Raw genomic sequence first — 19,221 nt, 5'->3', positions numbered from 1 at the left:
AATTTCACATCTCTCAATAGTTTTATAAATATTGCTTAAAATGTATGGTTTAATTGCAGCATCAAATAAGATAAGAAATGCTTTTTATGTGCTATATGAAAATATTAAATTATATTAGTTCCTGTCACCAATTTCATTTCAAAGATTATGAATTTAGAAGATCATTCAATACATATTGTAATAAATATAGTTTCTCCTTAAACATAGTTGTATATATATACATACACATTCTACTTTTTTGCACAGGAAACTAAACTCAGAATAAAATAATATAAATTGTAAATTGAATATACATATGTAAATTATTTATATAATTGACAATACTTATTCCATATCTAAATTTAGAATGTAATTTTCAAATGTATTAATACTGTTGTAAGCAAACTTAGCTGAAATCCTAAGTTGTAACGTGTATCAAATATAAAAAATAACAAACAATGATATGATACATATCTTCAAACTTATAATTTACATCAATATGTGATTATCAAAGTCTTCAATTTTTTTTGTACATTATACAAAGGAACAAATATAACTTAAATTATAGTTTAATGAATTTTTATACTGTTTAAATCTTTTGTTTAATAAATGCATTATTAATGCTATACTCATGTCTAATAATATTTTGTAATAGGAATTGCATTAAAATATATCTTATTAGACATGACTATAACATATTTGTATTTCTTTAAAGATAAAATGTTTTCCTTATAATTCCTATATAAACATTTGTCTTTTGACATAAAACCAGTTCAACAGTTTGGCACAAGTAATATTATTTTATCATATACAGCAGTGCAGAAAATAATTTTCTTATAACACTGCTGTGTCACACTAAGTGCCCTTTTTATTAGAATATTTGTGTTATACTTGTAATACATATTACTGTTACGTAAAATTTTTAATTATAAGGATTCAATCCTTATCTTACTTCTTAAACAATCTATGTAATTCAAAACCTACATTATACAGCATCCAGATGGTTATTAACTGGCATAACATATTATTTTATTGATTGTATATTTTATACTTTTAAATGTTTAAATTATTATTATTATATACTTAATTATTTAGATCATTGATAGCTTGTAAGATTCGTTTAACATGTCCTACTTTAGTAATACCAAGTTCCTTGAGATCTCTACGGGCTAATGATAATAATTCCCTACCTCGTATATCGTGAGAAACAAATTTATCAGTATATTCACCCAACTGTAAATTCTCCAACCAGGAACACACTTCTTGTACACCCCATGTAGTAACTTGATCTCGAATAGTATGTGCTCCAGAATTAGCCCCTGAACGTCGAAACTTTAACCAGAACAAACCTCTATGACGATTCTTTCTATCTCCCTATACAAAGGTACTTTTGTGAAACGTTCATTTCTAATATATATTTTTGGATTGCATATATGGTAATCATATAAGTTGTATTTATATATAGAGAGCAGGACCAATTCATGTGATCATTCAAGTATTTTTATTATTAGTAGACCAATTAAAACTTTTTGTCATAGATAATAGATGTAAAGTTGTACAAAAAATTGAAAGTGATCTTGACAATTTATTTAAAGAAAGAAAAGAAAAAATCTAATTGCAATATCTTGAAGATCTTCTGAAACCATATATCATTTATGACAATAACTTTTTGATTAGAATCAATAGAAGTGACCACATTAAATAGTTCACTCTGCATGAGACTTAAGAAAGATAAGATATTACAAATTAAAAAATATGAATGAAGAATTATACCTGCTCATCTGATGGTAAGTTTTGTAAATATACTAATCCTGTACCTCCTTCATCAAACGTAAATTTCTTTAATTCCTGTTCCATACTGGCCAAAGAAAATGATAGTTTATTTTCTAAGTCTTCCCGTAATTTCTGAATTATATAAATTTTGTTATTAGAAAATTATTACTGAAATATCAAAAGGGATATAAGAAAATTAACCCTTCCACTATTAGTTCTTCATATACTAATTGTTATAAGCTATATAGCAAACTCAAAGTCTTTGCATGCTCCTGTATATATTTTTAGAGGAATTACAAAATTAAATTTGATTGTTCTGTATCAGGAATGATAAATTAAACTAGTTTTAAAAATACTTTAGTGATATTAACAATGACCATAGCTGATCTAAGCCAGTGCTTAGCAGAAGAGACACAATATTATCTTGTGCAACCCATTATAATGATTACTTACAGTTGTGGAAGGATTAATCATATTAATGATTAATCATGATAAATGTATACAAAATATGTACTTACTAGACTCTGTGCTTTATCTCTGAGTAATTCACATGAGTCTTCATAAAGTTGTCTTGCACTTGACACCAACTCTGTTACTACTGGTCTTAAATTAATCTGTTGAAATGAAATGAATATAACTTATTAGAAATGAGTATAGTTAAAAAAATTTGTAATAGTAAATAATATCGATAATGAAATAATATAATTAACTTATATATTAAAATTAAATAAATAACCAACAAATAATAGTTCTTTAAAGAATATATTTAGTAAATTAATTATAATAAAAGAATACTAAAAGAATATTACTATTGGAAAAAATATAAAAACATTTGCGTTATTTATGTTTAAGAAAAATTATAAGTAAGAATTATGGTATGAAATAATAAACTATACTAACTCCTTGCAAAATTTTTCCATCTGGATGAACTTGTTCAAGAGCTTGTGCTGTTCGTGCTGCAACTTGATACAAATCTGGTTCTAAACTTGGATGTGATATAATGAGAAGTTTGACCCATTTAACTAAAGTTGTAACTACTTCGATAAATCCCAAAAGAATATACATTTCATCATCATTTAAATATGATGGCTTATGTGATTGTAGAGACCTAGTTTGTGATTGCAATTGTGTATTGCTCAAAGTAGATGCTGACTGAGATATTGCATTGAGTGTATTGCGTTGCTTTTCCTCCCATGTTTTTAAGGATGTTTCAAGTGCCTACATTTCGATATTGATTATATTACACATATATTAGTGTAATACTAAAGTAATATAATTCTAAATTATTTACCCTATTTCTGTAAAGCATTTGCATACGATTTTTATGTATAATACGTATAATACCAGGAGGTTGAATCCAAGCTTCACCATCAACTTGTATAGGTACTCCCTCATCACCCAAAATATTAATTTGAACTGTTTGACACTGTGCAATTCTATGATGTTGTAAGTTAATTAATCGTGATGCAGCCATTTGAACAGAACCAAATACAGCTACAACTTCCAATATACGATCATCAAATGAAGGTGCTAAAAACAAATCTCCTTCTTTTGTTCCTCCCCAAAAATTTGTACCACCCATAAAGCTAAACAAATATAGTTTTGTAAGTATGGCAATAAAATATGACAATATTTTACATTTTATTTTTTATGTTTTACTTTTGTATTTTTACCTTGGAATGTTTAATACAACAATTCCTTGTAATGAAGGCAATGGTATCCGTTGACCATCACATTCTAATTGTACTCTTTGTTCAAGATTCTTATATGTTTTTTGTAACCATTGTTTGGATCCTAATACACCATACCACATGTAATTTTTTGCTCGTGAACGACATTTTTCAGGATGTTCTTCCCTTTTATGATGAAAATCAAGACTAATTTTTGCATCTATGCCAATTCCAAAATAATTATTCATAACACAGCGTTCAAAATAGCCTTCCCTGCAAAATTGGAAAAATGATATTCTATTTTATGCGTCATATTCTGTTTAATGTATTCTTTTTATTTTGACTGCAAATTACTTATTTCATTAATGTATAATATAGATTCCATTATTGTATCATTAGTTTCAAGTTAACTTTCAATATACACATTTTGAAAATTTCATCATTAAAATTGATATTATGTATTAGATAAGAAGTTGCTGAAGTCATAATATTATGTGTATATATTGCATAAAATTATCATAGCAAGAAACATATAACTTACATTAATGTTTCATCAGGATCCATTAATGGTGATACAGCAGCACATAGTGCATCTGCATTTGCAAGTAATGCTTGACTAATAAGTCCTGTTCCACCGCTGACGTCTATAAAGATATAAAATAATAAATCTCAATAAGCAAATAGTATACGTTTGACTGCATAATAAAAAAAGTTATATGTTCAATATACACATAATTCTAATGAGATTACTTAAAATATCTTAATTTTTTCTTATTAATTTTATATTAAAATATTACGTTTCTATAGACAGCATTCAAATTTTGCAATTTTATTTTACATTATAGTTAAATTATAACAATTATTTTATTATATACAAACATTATTCTATATAAGTATTAAAATATTTACTTACTTGGCCACATGGGTAACCGAACTAATGGGTTAATAATTGGCAGCTTTTTAACATCTTCTGTTTTTTCAACAGATTTCACTCTTTCGTGACGTAAACTTGCGTTAGAACCACCAAATTTCGCAGCTGTAGCAGCTAAAGAAACAACTTCTGACGCTTTTAACAAACTTCCGCTGCTAATCCGACGAGTTGCTTGAGGAGAGAAACCCGATTCTGGTAGTTCTACACTTACTAATGAATTACAAAATTATAAAATAATTATTTTATAGAATAAAGTTATATATATTAAATTTGAATAAGTGACTTATGATAAAAGTTACACAATATTGTGAATTTTACTAAAATAAAATATTTACTATGATGTAGCAATTTTTGATTACTTGGATAACTATTATCAAATTTAATAACGTGCACGCGCATATGTAGTAGTAATACATGCTAATTTGTACATAATTATTTAAATTATTTAAAATGTAAAACATTAACTTACATCTTTCCATACTTTCACCAATCTGTCGTCTTAAGTAAGGATTCATTTTATATTCTACATCTGAATCGTGCTGACTTTCAATCGACATTGATGGACTGGGAGGATTAATTATAACACTTATTGTAGGTGGAAAGTTATTAGGTTTTTCGTTTGTTGGAGTTGTTTCCGAAGATACAGCAAAGCAACATACAGGGCTTAGTAAATCGGATGCTTTAGCATCTTGAGAATCTTTAAATTTATTCGCTTCGTTTACATTCTGTCCTATTGATCCCACTTTGTACTTAATTTTGTTCTAACGGAAATATTCATTAAATATTTAAGTATAAATTCAAGTATAGTAAAATATAAATAATGAAGATTCCTTTATAAACATATACTTAATAAGTATTAATTTTGTTATAATTACCTCTATTTCTATAACAGTAGAACTCTTTGTTGATCTTTTAAATGATCGCCTAGCAATTTCATTTGTAAAATCTGTATTTTCTAATTCATTTTCTAGGTACTCTCTTACAGAATCATATTCTTCTCCATTTATTATACTAGTTAAATCTTGTCCTATTAAACTTTCAGAATTTTGTATTTCACTAGTGACCATTTCTGAATTATCGGGAGAATCAATGTGCCTAATTTCAGAATCAAATGCATCACTACCTATATACCCTGAAATAAATACCAATGAAGTACAATTTACATCTTCTGAAAATAGTTTGAAAGTTGTTTTTAAGTATTCATTATAACTTTAATTATAACATTTTATCATTTAAAAGAATTTACATTTTCTGATTTATTAATTCATTCATTCATTGATTTACTGATTCACATTTATAAAGTTATATAAATTATTAATATATTTTATATATAAAAAAGTGCTATATTACAAATTAAAAAATGATAATAATTTTAATAAAATAACGTCATTTCTAATATAAATATTAAATAAAATGTTACAAAATAACTAAAATAAAAAATATAAAATAGAATTTAAAATGATCTAATTATCCAAGAACTAGAAATTATTATATTGATATTAATAATACTGCTACTTAATTACTAACTTAAAACTAACTACCTTTAGTTACTTCAATTTTAGTTTTATTTTCAAGTTTTTGTTCATGTTCTTCTGGTGATTGAATTGAATCTATGTCAGAAGAAATGTCTTGTGTAGTTCCATCTTCCGAAGGTGAACTTGTGTCAAAAGTAGTTCTTGTAACACTAATTTGAAATTCTGAAGAAATATCTATGTTATTAGAGTCAGATATTTGTTGGTCATTAGATTCAGGTGTTTCTGCTTCTTGCTCATTACCCAGAGAGACAGACTGAGCTGTAGGCAATTGAAAGTTAAATGAACTGAAAATAAAATCCAATAAACTTATTAGTTTGTATTTTCGGTAACATTTATTTAAATTAGAAGCTTTATTTTAATTTGTAAAATATAATCTTTCAAAAGAATTTGTAAACATGTAAGAAAAATGACAAAATATCACATAATTTGTTTTTGAATTCAAAATATGTGTAACTTTTTATATTATATTCAAGTAGATAATGAAGAAAGCTTGATCTTAATTTTTGTTAATAATTTATATATCACACAAAAATAAAGATATTTACACTTGCGGTAAATTTTCACTATTTCGTCTACTATCAGCAAAACCATCAGGTGCAGGTAATGTCAATAATTCCTCTGGTTGAGAATCTCTCCTAAGATCAGGTATTGGACTCAAAGATGCCAAGTTAGGCACTGGGCTAGTACATGATGAATTATCTGCACTTCTTACAGATTCTATTAATGGTCCTACAGATAAATTGTCAACGTGATCTACTCTTAAACCAGGGATATCCAATTGTTGTCTTTTATCTACAACGTATTTTTTCATTATAAATATTCTTATTAAACAAGAAGATAAGATATATTAAAAACTTTTTAATAAAAATTTTAACCAATTATTAATATAAACTTACTTGATATTGAATTTAATACAGTACCATCTTCTAGTGAACTATTTGTATTTCCTATTTTAGTAGCATGTTTTGTATTTATATTAATCTGATTATCTATAACCAAATGAGAATATTCCACAAGTTTCCTTACAATTCTTTTCAAACTGTTTGCTCTAAAAGTTAATGAAGTTCAATAAAAATATTACTCATTTTTTATTTATATTTAAACAAACAAATATTTAACATACCTCGAAATTACAGTTTCCTTTTCTATAAGTTGTCTCCTTTTCTCAATTTTTTTCAAATTTGTTATATCTTTCTCAGGTTTTTCTAATACACCTTTTTCACAATTATCAGGTGAAACAAAAATTTCAGTATTTAAAGTAATGTTATCTGCATCATCTAAGTGCTCAGTTAGATATCCTTCCTCTTTGCACAATATTTCTAAAAATGAATTAAGTTTTTGCTGAAGTATTTTACATTTTTCTTCCACTTGTTGGTCCTCTGAGTTTACATTTTCCAATATATATGTTGCAAAATCTTTCACTGTGCCACATAAAATTCTGTAAAAAAATTGTATTAAAATAATGTATATACGTAATTTATATATACATATTCTTTTCTTAATAATGATAAAAATATTATATTAATTAAATAATTTTATTTATGAACTTATAAGTTAATGAATCAGTTTCTAGTTGCTACCAGAGATTTTATATTTATTTTTATATTTTTTGCATGAAATACGTACCTAATATTAGATAAAACTACATTTTCTTCGTCTGATTCTAAAATATTTGTTATATGAGTAACAACATTATCCTCATATTGATGAATAATGCTAGATTTTAATGTAGTATTAGAATGAGTTAAAACACTTTTAGGACATGGCAAAGATATGCTACGTTCAAAAGTCATAATACTCCACCGATCAAGCATTTTTGTGCCTGCTTTCTCATACTTTTCCAATAACTGGGGTAAATGAGCATCATCATCACAAGAAGATCCCCAACCCAATACACGTGCTAGGTCATTTCCAGTTCCCAATGGTAGAACTCCAACTTGACACTGCTTCTATTTTAAATTTTTATACAAAGAATAATCTTATTAGAGTTCTTAAAAATACGTGCACTCGGAAGTAATTGATATTTATATAAATGTTTTAAAATCTCGAAGTCTATATAATCATATATTGCCAATCAATCAATTATTTTTACATAGATATAATGAAATAACTACATAAATATTGAGACATCAATTGCACTATTAAATGTATAATTTTTTATCTATTACACAACATACATCGCAAATAAGCAAAGCAATAGTTAAACATTCAGAGAAAAGAAGTTTGTTTCTTACAATAAAAATACAAATTTTCAATATCAAATTTATTATAAAATATTTAATATTAGTCTACTGTGCAAGTAACATTCTATTTCCTAAATTTCTTATTACATATAAAATAACAACTTTAATGTTCCTAGAAAGCTTTTGTTGCAAATGCGACTACAAATTATAATAAAGATATTACTATCAATTATAAAGGTGCTTCCATTAATTTTTAGTACATAATTTAAGATGCATTTTGAATAATAACAATATTTAGGTAGATATACATTTACATGTACATACAACATTCGATTTTTCTTCTATTGTTATGTAAATCTTTTTTTTATTAATCTCTACTACATATTTAAAATATAGTTATTTATATTTACTTAAAATAACTGTCCATAGAAGAAATAAATTACATAAATTTTTACATGAAGTATGTATCACACAGTAAAATAATTTATATCCGTTATTAATATTTGTTACATTTTTATTTGAAAAACGCTTTTATACAAGTCCTAAAAATATATTCTTATTAGATATGTCAGTGCAAATAGTATTATGAGCATAAATAAAATTTACTTTAATTTTATATAATAAATAATATTAATATAATAAATTGATTATCATAATCAAACTAAATATTTTATGATTACAATTTTGCACCTAAAAATTGATAAAGAAACACTATCTAGAATTGAAAACCAATTTTATCAATATTGTTTATAATAATCAATGAATTTTAAAATGTCTTATTTAAGAGATATGAATTTTATTCTTTAAATATACAAATACAAATTGGTAATTAAAATTCAAACTATGAACACAGACTGAACTACGAAATATTTTGAACTTGTAATATAAAAGAGTAATTATTATTAAACCTTAGAATTATGTTTTTTTAATCAATTATATCAGATTTTGGACTATTTTTGGATAAAAATTATTTAATAAGAAAAATAAATTGGATTTTTAACTAATAAATTTTAACTAATAGTAAGCATCTAGCTGCTCAACATCTGAAACTACTAACTTAACTCATGTATATGCATCTATATAACAGTAAAACCATAATCAGCATTTATTCTAAATCAAATGTGCAAAATCTTGTAATTGCATTATATTATGTGTAAAAGAATACGATAGTTAATAATTCAAAGAATTATTAGGAAGAAAAAATGAAGTAAATATGTATACTAATTCAATTTTTATCTTCAAATATTTTATAAAACTTTTTATAACAATATAAGTAACATTACAACCTATAAGTATACCATAAGATAGTTACTGTGATAAGAAATTGTAAAACTCCTAGATTCTTTTGTACTATTAAAGTTCGTAAAACTGATTCTCAATGCTATCATCTGCAATTATATCTTATATTATCACTATGACTGCAATCTACTAATATATGGAACATTATACAGATCAATCACACACCTTTTGGATCATCTGGTGCAGCATTCCACTATAAATCCAAATCCAGAGGAACTAATTCCATTGTTATAATCATAGGAAGATTTGTTTTGTATTTTAATCCAAATTCCATTGGTTCCAATACTGCTCCAGTCTCTTAATTACACTGAGTTATGTAACAAGATAAGTGAAACATAAGAAACAAACTTTTGGAAATTTTTCCCGAAACATTCGTTTTAAAGTGAAAAGTGTCTAATACAAATGTTAAATTTTCAGTTTCATTTCAACTTTTGTTCTTTTTCTAAATAACCATTTTATATCTATCTATTTGTTTACTATTCTGTGTGCTTAAGGTATTTATCTGTAAATAATTTTACAATTTCCAAAAAACCTTACATTGCCTAATAATATAATAACTATAATAACTCATTTTACTTTTAAAGTTTTGATATTGTAGCTGAATTTACTGTGTTTACAATTATTGTGTCCAATAACTACGTTTTAAAATTATAATAAAATTAATAATTGGTAACAATCATAATAAAAATGTATAATTCATTAAACAATGTAACATTACTTGCCTATACTATTTCTGTAGCTAATAATTTATATCATAATACCCTTCTTAAACTTTTATGTAATATTGTTTAATAATTAATAGTAAATTATATATTATATAAAGTTATGGCTTTTATAATAGAATATGTTTTAATATCAGTAATTACTTAAACTGATTTAATATGAATATGCTGACCACTAAATGTATTAAAAGATTTAAAAGAATTACTATATGAAATTGTGAATTAAGAACGTGTAAATAATACTCTAATACTTAAATATTTATAGTATATAAATAACAAAAATATTTAACAAGACATTCAAGAATTATCAAAAAATGCGTGCTTAACTTACACTTACCATCTACAAATAAAGTTAATGAAGCTTCACGTATATAAAGAATCCTAATGCACAAACACCAGTATCATCTGAAATAAAATTATAAAAGAGACACGCCATGCTGTTTGAAATATTAAAGCTTTTCATTATTATATACTTAGTCTTTCTGTAATATTTACAAATTTATATTACTAAGTTGAGATTTAAAAAATAATTTTAAATATTTATCCTTTCAATTTTTTTAGTCCTAATTTTAATTATTCAATCTTATACATTTTCCATATTACCTTATAAGTATGCAATTCTGATTTACATAAATATAAGTAATACATTTTATAGTTGCATTTAAATCTAAATACAAAAAATGATAACAAATTTACATTTGAGGAAATATGAATTATTCTTCAAAATTGTTAAAAAATCGTTAATTGACATTAAAAGAGAAAGTTAAAAATTATTTAGGATCGAAAACAATAACAGTCGAAAGTTTACTAATAAAAATTATTGATTATTTCGAAAATTATAAATAACTTGTTGGAACGCTTCTTCTAGATTTATTTATTTAAAGTTTTACTTAAATATTATCAAAACATTATCAATGTTCAAAAATGAATTCGATTTCTAAAAATTAAATATATTTTTTCTACTAATTTTCAAATTTATTCTTTGTTATATATACAAACTTTGTATTTAAACAAATATATTTTGAAATGAAAATTTACGAAATTAATGTGATATGAAACAAAGTTTTTATCTAGTACTTTTAGCTAATAGTAAATTAAAATATTATATAATCACAGAAAGATTAAGCAAATTGAATTTGTGAATATTGTATTAACTTCACCTACTACAAATGATTTTGTAATTTTAAATAATAAAGGCAAATACTATTTATCAAAAGAACTGTGTGATTGTAGATGACATAATATGATGACGATAGTTTGAATAGTGATATGTCAATTTTTAATGTTTAACCTCAATGCAATAGTAAATCTTCAACAAAGTTATTTTATTCTAGATACACTACATATCATTATTTAAATTTATTAGTTTTCATTATAAAACATGTTTGATATTATACTTAATACTTCAAATATAATAGTACATATTAAATATCGTGCCTTGTTCAATATTCAATGTCTTTCAATATTAAGTTTTCTCATGCAATGATTATAAAATTGTCGATATACAATCAAGTAAATATATCCCTCGTTTATAAAAAAAATAGGAAAAATTCAATACAGAATCCTCAGTAATGGTGTATTTTAGGATAACTTAATACTTTTAGTAAGTAAAGTTAACGGAGTACTTAAAATTTGCCATTCCAGTGAATTGGATGATAAAAAGTTGGATATTTCAATTAAAAAAGCAAAATTAATTTCTAAATTTCTCCTATTTATACATGTGAAAACTGTTATCACCATATTATATATCTCTTACAACCATATATAATTTTTCTAAATAATGCTTCTGCTTATTACTTAAAGGAAGAAACCATAATTGAGATAAATAGTGGGATATCCTATATGGATATGTAGTATATTATATAGCAAGATAATATGTATTGATATTGATAATATGATAATATGTACATTCAAAACAATAATAATAAAGTGCAAACATGCGAATGATAAAAAAGTAAACTCTTTTTATTATTTCCATCTTAAAATTGTAATTTTTAAATATACTATAATATTTATAATCATATTTTATATTCGTGCATATTAATACTCTACAGAGCATTACAGCTTCTGCATGGCATAAACATATTCAAAGTGAATTTATATATACATTACATAATAATACTTTAAGATCATGCAATTAGCAAATATTTACAAAATCACAAAATTATTTGAACTTTCTACTTACATGCATTCCTAGGCGATCAATTTCAGAAAGAACCCAACCAACAGATCCATCTCCACTGCATACCAATATACGAAAAGGATCGAAGTGACGGAATAATCTTAACCTATTTGTAAAGAAATATTAATAAGCTGTATTGGCTTAATCTAAAATTATACAAAATTATATAAAACATTTTACCCTGGTCCTGGTCCTCCTTTTATAAGATCAAATACTTGTGCTGGATTTAATAATTGTTTAAATCTTCTAAGAAATTTTATACCTTGATTGTCACCTGATTTACTATTTACAAATACTAAAAGTGGGCTGCATCCAGTAGGTCTTGTAGCTTCCCAAGCTTCATCGCTACCTATTAAATAATTATTATGCATTATATAAAGTTCGTTATATTACAAAACCAATCTAATAGAAATTTGTCTTCTGTGATACAAAATAATAATATAAAAGCTTAATATTTATTAAATAATTATATATCGCAACTAAACTATATAAAATAATAACAATAAATATGAAATATATTAAGAAAATTTTATAAATAATGTCACCTATACTATGCAGTGCTGTAGGAGGAACTACACTCAATTTAACTGGTCCTAATGGACACTTAACACTTATGGCTGGTCTACAAGCTGTATGTACTGTAGCTCTGCACCATAAACATCTCCAATCTTGAAGCCTAAATAGTTAAAATAAGAAAATAAGTACGAATTTTAAATACGAATTAATGCATATTTTTCATAAATTAATGTTATACCTGAGAACAGAGCCACAAGTTTTATCACATACAGAACATTTTGAGGATACTGGTAAATTGCCTTCCATCCATTGATGTGGCATAGTAATGTTCTATATAAAAATAGTTCATAAAATAAGTTGTAATAATTATAATTTTTTCTCCAATTAATTCAAAGAAATAATGTCATAAAAAATAAAAATCATTTTTATTTTGTTTTTATTTTAATCTTCCTTTTATTTGAATTACTGTTTTCTTTAATACATAATAAAAAATATATTTCAATAAAAGAAATTATATATTAACTTTGCTATATTTAACAGAAATAAAAAATGAATGTATAATATAAACCTAAACATTTTTCAAATGCCAGTATCTTTAAGAGAAAAATTTTAATCAACTGTTTGCACATACCCCATCTTGGTCCTCAATAATGTCCTTGCCAATAGATGCCAATGTGGTCCATTTGCAATTATTTATTGCTTTTATGCTACATCGTTTGTGTACTTTATATTTACATATTTCACAACTTAAACCATGGGAAGTAACACCTATAACATATAAGTCAATATGTATTAACTATCTATAATAGATAATAACATAATATAATACAATATATCAAATAACATAATATAATATATAATATCAAATTTATACATTAACTAATACTTAATAAAATACCATTAGAATTACAAAAATTGATACATTTAAGGACAATTTTATTATTTTATAAATATCTTTTATCTCTTGACAATTTTGTATTGATGTTTGTTAAACATCATAGAAATATAATTACCTCAACAATTATAAACTTTATTTGTAAAATTAGTGTAACATATTAAATCAAATATCAAAAAACATATATTAACAACAAAAAAATGTAATAACAATAATAAAATAAAAACGATATAATGATACTAAAAATTTTATATATAATTCAAACATGTATATCCTTGTTAAAATATACTTTTCTTTTGTAAAAATTGAACAACTATTTTATTAAATACATTAATTATAATAATAAAGAAAATTATTTATAATAAAATATTCATAATTACCGTAAAGAGCATCTCTGCAAATATTACAGTAAGTTGGTCTTGCATGACTTGTTGCATACCACTGATGATTACCACTAAGCATTTCTGCAATTCCAGAATCTGTCTGAGTATGATTTTTTGTTACTGTTCTTAATGCATTCAACCAATCTTCCATTTCTTGTTTACTTTTCCCACAGAGAACCAGTGATCGAAATGGAGTTATCACCTTAAAACACATATGACATACAATTATATATTATAATAAAAATATTTGTTCAATATTTTACTTTATTAATGTTGAACATTTCCATGAAAAAATATGAATTTTATATATTGTTTTATATAATCTTTGTGAGAAGAAATATCACACATCATTTTTTTTATTGTTCTAAATTAAATACATATTAAATAAATAAATATAACAAATACACTACATGCGATAAAGATTACTACAACTGCCACATTTATATTAGATTATAAATTGACATTTAATTTTGAAAAAAGTAACCTTGTATATGTATTTATGGCGTAAATCGAATTACCTTGAATCGAGTACGGGTTCTCTGTTGCTTCGGTGACATTTGAATTGCAATCTCAAACACGACATTTGTATGTATATAATTTGCACGTACTTCAAAGAACAACAAATGTTACATTCAAACGATAAAAAACAATTTTTGAACATACGAAAAATATAACAAAATGTATTGAGCATCGAAATAACGGAAGTATATAATAGTGGTGTGCGCACGATGCTCTTTTCTTCTTCTTTAAGCCATTGCTATGTCCTATTTTCCATGGCGCATGTCATGTCACCTCATTTATAAATAAATATCCGAATGAAAATGTAATGCATTATCGTAGAATCTTATTGTGTACGTAACTTATATTGTCAATGTAGTTCTATTATTCATATTATTCAAATCTCTTTACCATAAGAAGAGCTGAAAACGAAAATTGAAAACGAATTATATAATTAATTGTTAGTGCCTTTATTTAAAGATTCAATAGTATTAACATATGTATATATATGTGTGTATATTTATTTTCATATATTGATCACGTAATTAATTACAAATTTAAAAATCAGAATCTTTAAGATTACAAAAATTATAGACTTAATTATTTAAATTAAATATACATTGACGTGCAAATTTCTGACCTCATAAATTCTCCTGTTTATATTTCAAAAGTATTTTGAATCATATTTATGTATATTTGAATCATAAATATAATCATATTTTAAATTTTGAATGTTTGAGTAATATTATACAACTATCTAAGAATGTGTATTATATATAGAATATGTATTAATTTGTGTATTATGCTATTTTCTATTACTTATCATTACATTGCGAATTTTTATGCATTTATGGTAAATTTAAAAACACAAAGCATTTAGGATATACATATATACAGAAATATAAAAAATATTTGAAATAAACTAATCATTATAAAATTTATAGAATAAAATATATTGTATATTGTATTGTATATATTGTATATATAATCTATATAGGTTTTATTTTTTTAATTATGGCCATAAAAATATATATTTGCATAAAAATTCACGGTTTATTTATCATTCTCTTATAATCAATATTGTTCAAAATTCTTTTAGATACCATCTCTCAAATGCAACATTAAAAATTTATTCTGATCTGAAATTTTTGCACGTCATTGTAAATTATAAAATTGAACTAATAGCAATAATTATTAATATCCTTGTCTTGAAAAAAGTTTGGTAATAAAATGAATAATAAAAAATAAGCATATATTGCAATTGTTTGTACTTAAAATGCAAAATTTTATATTGTTATAAATATTATATGTTATATTATATGTTATAATAATGAAACTTCTAATAAAAAAGAAAGACAGACAGGCTATAAAAGCCAAAGGTAAAAACGTTACACAAAATGAGATGAATCTGATCTTGATGACTAACAGCGACCATGCAATCTTTTTTAACTTGTTCTGATTCGGATAATGACATAAACGTCACAAATATTTCTGTAGCACATTTACATGAGAATTTAAAAGTGTAAAAAACAGTTGGGAATTTTCATGTTTTTCTACAACAAAACGGATTATGCGAATAAGTTGATTTTCGATACCAAACAAGAATATATCTAATAGTTATTTAAAATCTAATAAAAAAATATAAAATATTTTTGTACACATGTGATACTTTTCATGATTATACTAATGTATGTATTCAAATTCTTCTGACTGAAACAATCCAATATACTTTTTTGAAACTTCCTTCTCAAACTGATACGCTATTCTCTATTTCTGCAGGGAGAATAGCTTTGCACATTATATTTATACATATATCCGCTGCCTTTTAGATAGAGCTAAATAGAGCAATAGAAAATGGAATAGATTTAAAATCAGAATAGAAGAGCACCTGAAGGATGATAGGTCTGAAGAAGAAATAAAATTGAAAAGCTGAAAAACAAAGAAAAAAGATTTGAAAGAAAGTGATCATAAAAGCGATAACAGTGATGAAGACTGTCTTATATAGACTTATATAGACTAGAAAATACCTGCACTTATATTTATAAATTATTGACTAATCGAAAAGGTAGAAAAAGAAATGTATTTGAATTAACTTTCTGTAATTTTATAATTTTATAAGTAGATTTGAACCTAATGAATTTATGTTAATACAAGCATGTAGAATAGAACATGAGTGAGTGTGGAGAAAAGAACATTATAAGAAAAAGAATTAAGAGAATCAAAATGAATGCAATTCGTATAATGTAATAAATATGTTTGAATATAGTGTACAAAATCAGAGAGTAACATGAAGAAAAATAATAAACCAAACCAATTTAACCAAAAATAAAAACCCTGATTGAAACTTTTACTTTATGGAGTAAAAATAAAATATTACAAAATGAAATCAAATATTGTTAGCAATCACAATATATATTTTAAGAATAATAAATATGATTATATACAGTCTTTTTTGGATATAAAGCACAATGAACAACATGGCAACATTGTTTTTACAAATTTAATTTATAGCAAAATATGTATTAGAGATTACATACAAATCGTTATTGACATCTTTAAAGAGAAATTGATCTGTATAAACTTTCAAATATTTAGATATAAGCATTATAATTGTGTAATATAAATATAAATGATATATGAATATTAAAGATAACTCAAATAATATATATAATCTCACTAACATTTTATGTGTGGTACTTATATTTGAAATATTTACATTGGTTTTAAGCAAATGTATATGTAAGGCAAATTTCAACTATGTTTGAACAAAATTGTAGCTTTTAAATTTGAATAGAGAAGCAGATAAGCTAGGGAGGTATGGACAAACAAGTCTGTTAATGACAAATGAAAAAGGTTAAATGAACACATAAATGAAAATAAGCAACAAACATCTCACAAAAAAACAATACAAATAAATTATAAACACTATAACAGTATAAGAAGACAATAGTGTAATTTGGCAATTACTCACAAAAAATATTGGAAAATTTCTCGTATCATTCTAGCAGTATCATTATAGCTTTTTACCATTTTAATTTTTAATAATAATGTAACTGCAAAACTTTCATAATTCTTGAAAATAAAAGAGCATGAAAGATAATTATTTGATTTTAAATTTTTGCTATAATTGTATAACTACATATACAGCGATATATAGTGGCATTATTAATTCCTAAAATCTTGATATAGGGAAGAAACTATATGATTTTGCTATGTATAATATATTATCAATAAAATTACTGTTATATTAGAAAAAAGAACTATAATAAAAGATGTAAAATAAATATTTAAAAGTTTTGACTTCAAACACTATTAAGTAACTACATTATATACAAGAATAACAAAAGTCATTCAATATAAATATAGAATAAACTTGCAATATCATTATACAGGGTGGTTGGTAACTGGTGGTACAAATGGAAAGGGAGTGAATTCTACGCGAAAAAAGAAATCGAAAATATAGAATAAGAATTTTTCGTTTGAGGCTTTGTTTTTAAGAAAATCGACTTTGAATTTTCGCTCGGTACGTGTGCACTTTATCACGTCTCGTTATAACGGATCTCACTGTAGATCGTTGTCTCGATGGAAAAATTAAAAAAAAATAAAAAAAAAATGTTTATTCTATATTTTCGACTTCTTTTTTCGCGTAGAATCACCCCCTTTCCGCTTGTACCACCAGTTACCAACCACCCTGTATACGTATAAATAGTAATAACATATATATATTTAACAAATTATAAATAATTTTGTGACTTTTACCAATTGTGTTTGTCCAATTCCTATAATAGCAAACTTTTGTCTTTTCAAAACAAGATCTATTTTAATTCCAGTGTAACTCAATATTTTACTACAATCCATTGTGTAAATTTATGTATTAGATTGCAGATTTTTATGCATTTATAGGAAATTTAAAAGTGTAAAATTGCACACAATACACACAATATGAAAGAGTATATAAAATGTCCAAAATATAATGCTTTCTATAATACTTAGTAAGTAAAATAATTTTCTATCTAGGTTTTTTTAAATTATATGTTGAAAATATGAATTCGCACAAAAATCTGCAGTCTAATAGTATAATAGCGTTAATTGAGTAAAATCTCAAGGAATACTGATGGAAATGTAAACACGATACAAGTTTGTTATCATTTTATCTCTATTTATTTTGTATATTCATATTACATCTGAGAAAATTCACTGAAATTATGTTAATAAAGGTTATGCTTTCATGTTAGTATAAGCTGGTACAATACTGTATTTACGTACCATTTGCAATTTTCACATTATCATAATTATGACGTAAGAACTGAAGATAATACATGCGTGCTATTTTTCTATTTAGGAGTGTACATATACTATCTTGCACTATAATTGTTTCACTGCAGCATTATTTAATCTCATTTACTGTGATAAAATATACTGTCACAAACATTTTATTATGAACAAAATCATGGAAAATCATACTAGCTAGGTTATGTTTACATTGAAGTGAAATTCTCGACACTGTTGCCAGATTTTGTTTCGCCATAGATCGTATTTAAAGTAGGCTGTGATATAATATATCTCTAACTGTTATAATTTAATTGTAATCAAAATGCAACTAATTGTATTGTATAATTTTCTAAAGTATTCTTTCCTTTTGTTTTCTTACTAAT

General features: G+C 24.5%; 1 protein-coding gene and 1 long non-coding RNA gene across 10 annotated transcripts; one reads left to right on the top strand and one right to left on the bottom strand.

Annotated features, from left to right (window-relative positions):
• Positions 1-672: 672 nt before the first annotated feature.
• Positions 673-19,157, bottom strand: LOC100743483 (diacylglycerol kinase eta). 9 transcript variants are annotated; one of them, XM_024364491.2, is made up of 25 exons: positions 18,326-18,574; positions 14,587-14,988; positions 14,066-14,270; positions 13,422-13,558; positions 13,029-13,120; positions 12,820-12,950; positions 12,455-12,623; positions 12,278-12,380; positions 10,430-10,432; positions 7,692-7,837; positions 7,515-7,604; positions 7,012-7,326; positions 6,785-6,936; positions 6,434-6,680; positions 5,895-6,172; positions 5,229-5,485; positions 4,823-5,114; positions 4,336-4,563; positions 3,964-4,066; positions 3,426-3,695; positions 3,044-3,338; positions 2,653-2,970; positions 2,271-2,366; positions 1,753-1,884; positions 673-1,353 (listed from the first exon to the last, which is right to left on the bottom strand). In XM_024364491.2, exons 2-25 carry the CDS (start codon positions 14,623-14,625, stop codon positions 1,063-1,065), a joined length of 4,389 nt encoding a protein of 1,462 aa, XP_024220259.1. In that variant the 5' UTR covers positions 14,626-14,988; positions 18,326-18,574; the 3' UTR covers positions 673-1,062. The 9 variants fall into 9 exon arrangements, with proteins under 9 accessions (XP_024220259.1, XP_024228490.1, XP_024220229.1 ...); XM_024372722.2 differs by lacking the exon at positions 18,326-18,574 and adding an exon at positions 18,833-19,157 and having other exon boundaries at positions 7,515-7,837; XM_024364461.2 differs by having other exon boundaries at positions 673-1,311; positions 7,515-7,837; positions 18,326-18,580.
• LOC117151210 lies at positions 14,912-16,866 on the top strand. The gene is made up of 2 exons (XR_004460970.1): positions 14,912-15,026; positions 16,396-16,866. It is a non-coding gene; the product is annotated as an uncharacterized LOC117151210 (long non-coding RNA).
• Positions 19,158-19,221: the final 64 nt, after the last annotated feature.

This window comes from Bombus impatiens, unplaced genomic scaffold (assembly GCF_000188095.3).
Source record: "Bombus impatiens unplaced genomic scaffold, BIMP_2.2 scf_0008, whole genome shotgun sequence".
Classification (NCBI taxonomy): Eukaryota; Metazoa; Arthropoda; class Insecta; order Hymenoptera; family Apidae; genus Bombus; species Bombus impatiens.
Note: the sequence above shows the minus strand (reverse complement) of the source record. Positions and strands in the feature narration are given on the sequence as shown.

Coding starts and splice junctions, on each gene's coding strand:
- LOC100743483 (XM_024372722.2), bottom strand. CDS start 14,625: ATGTCACCGAAGCAACAGAGAACCCGTACTCGATTCAAG. Junction 13,559..14,065: donor TTGCAGAGATGCTCTTTACG/GTAATTATGAAT, acceptor TATATGTTATAG/GTGTTACTTCCCATGGTTTA. Junction 3,339..3,425: donor GTTGTATTAAACATTCCAAG/GTAAAAATACAA, acceptor ATATTTGTTTAG/CTTTATGGGTGGTACAAATT.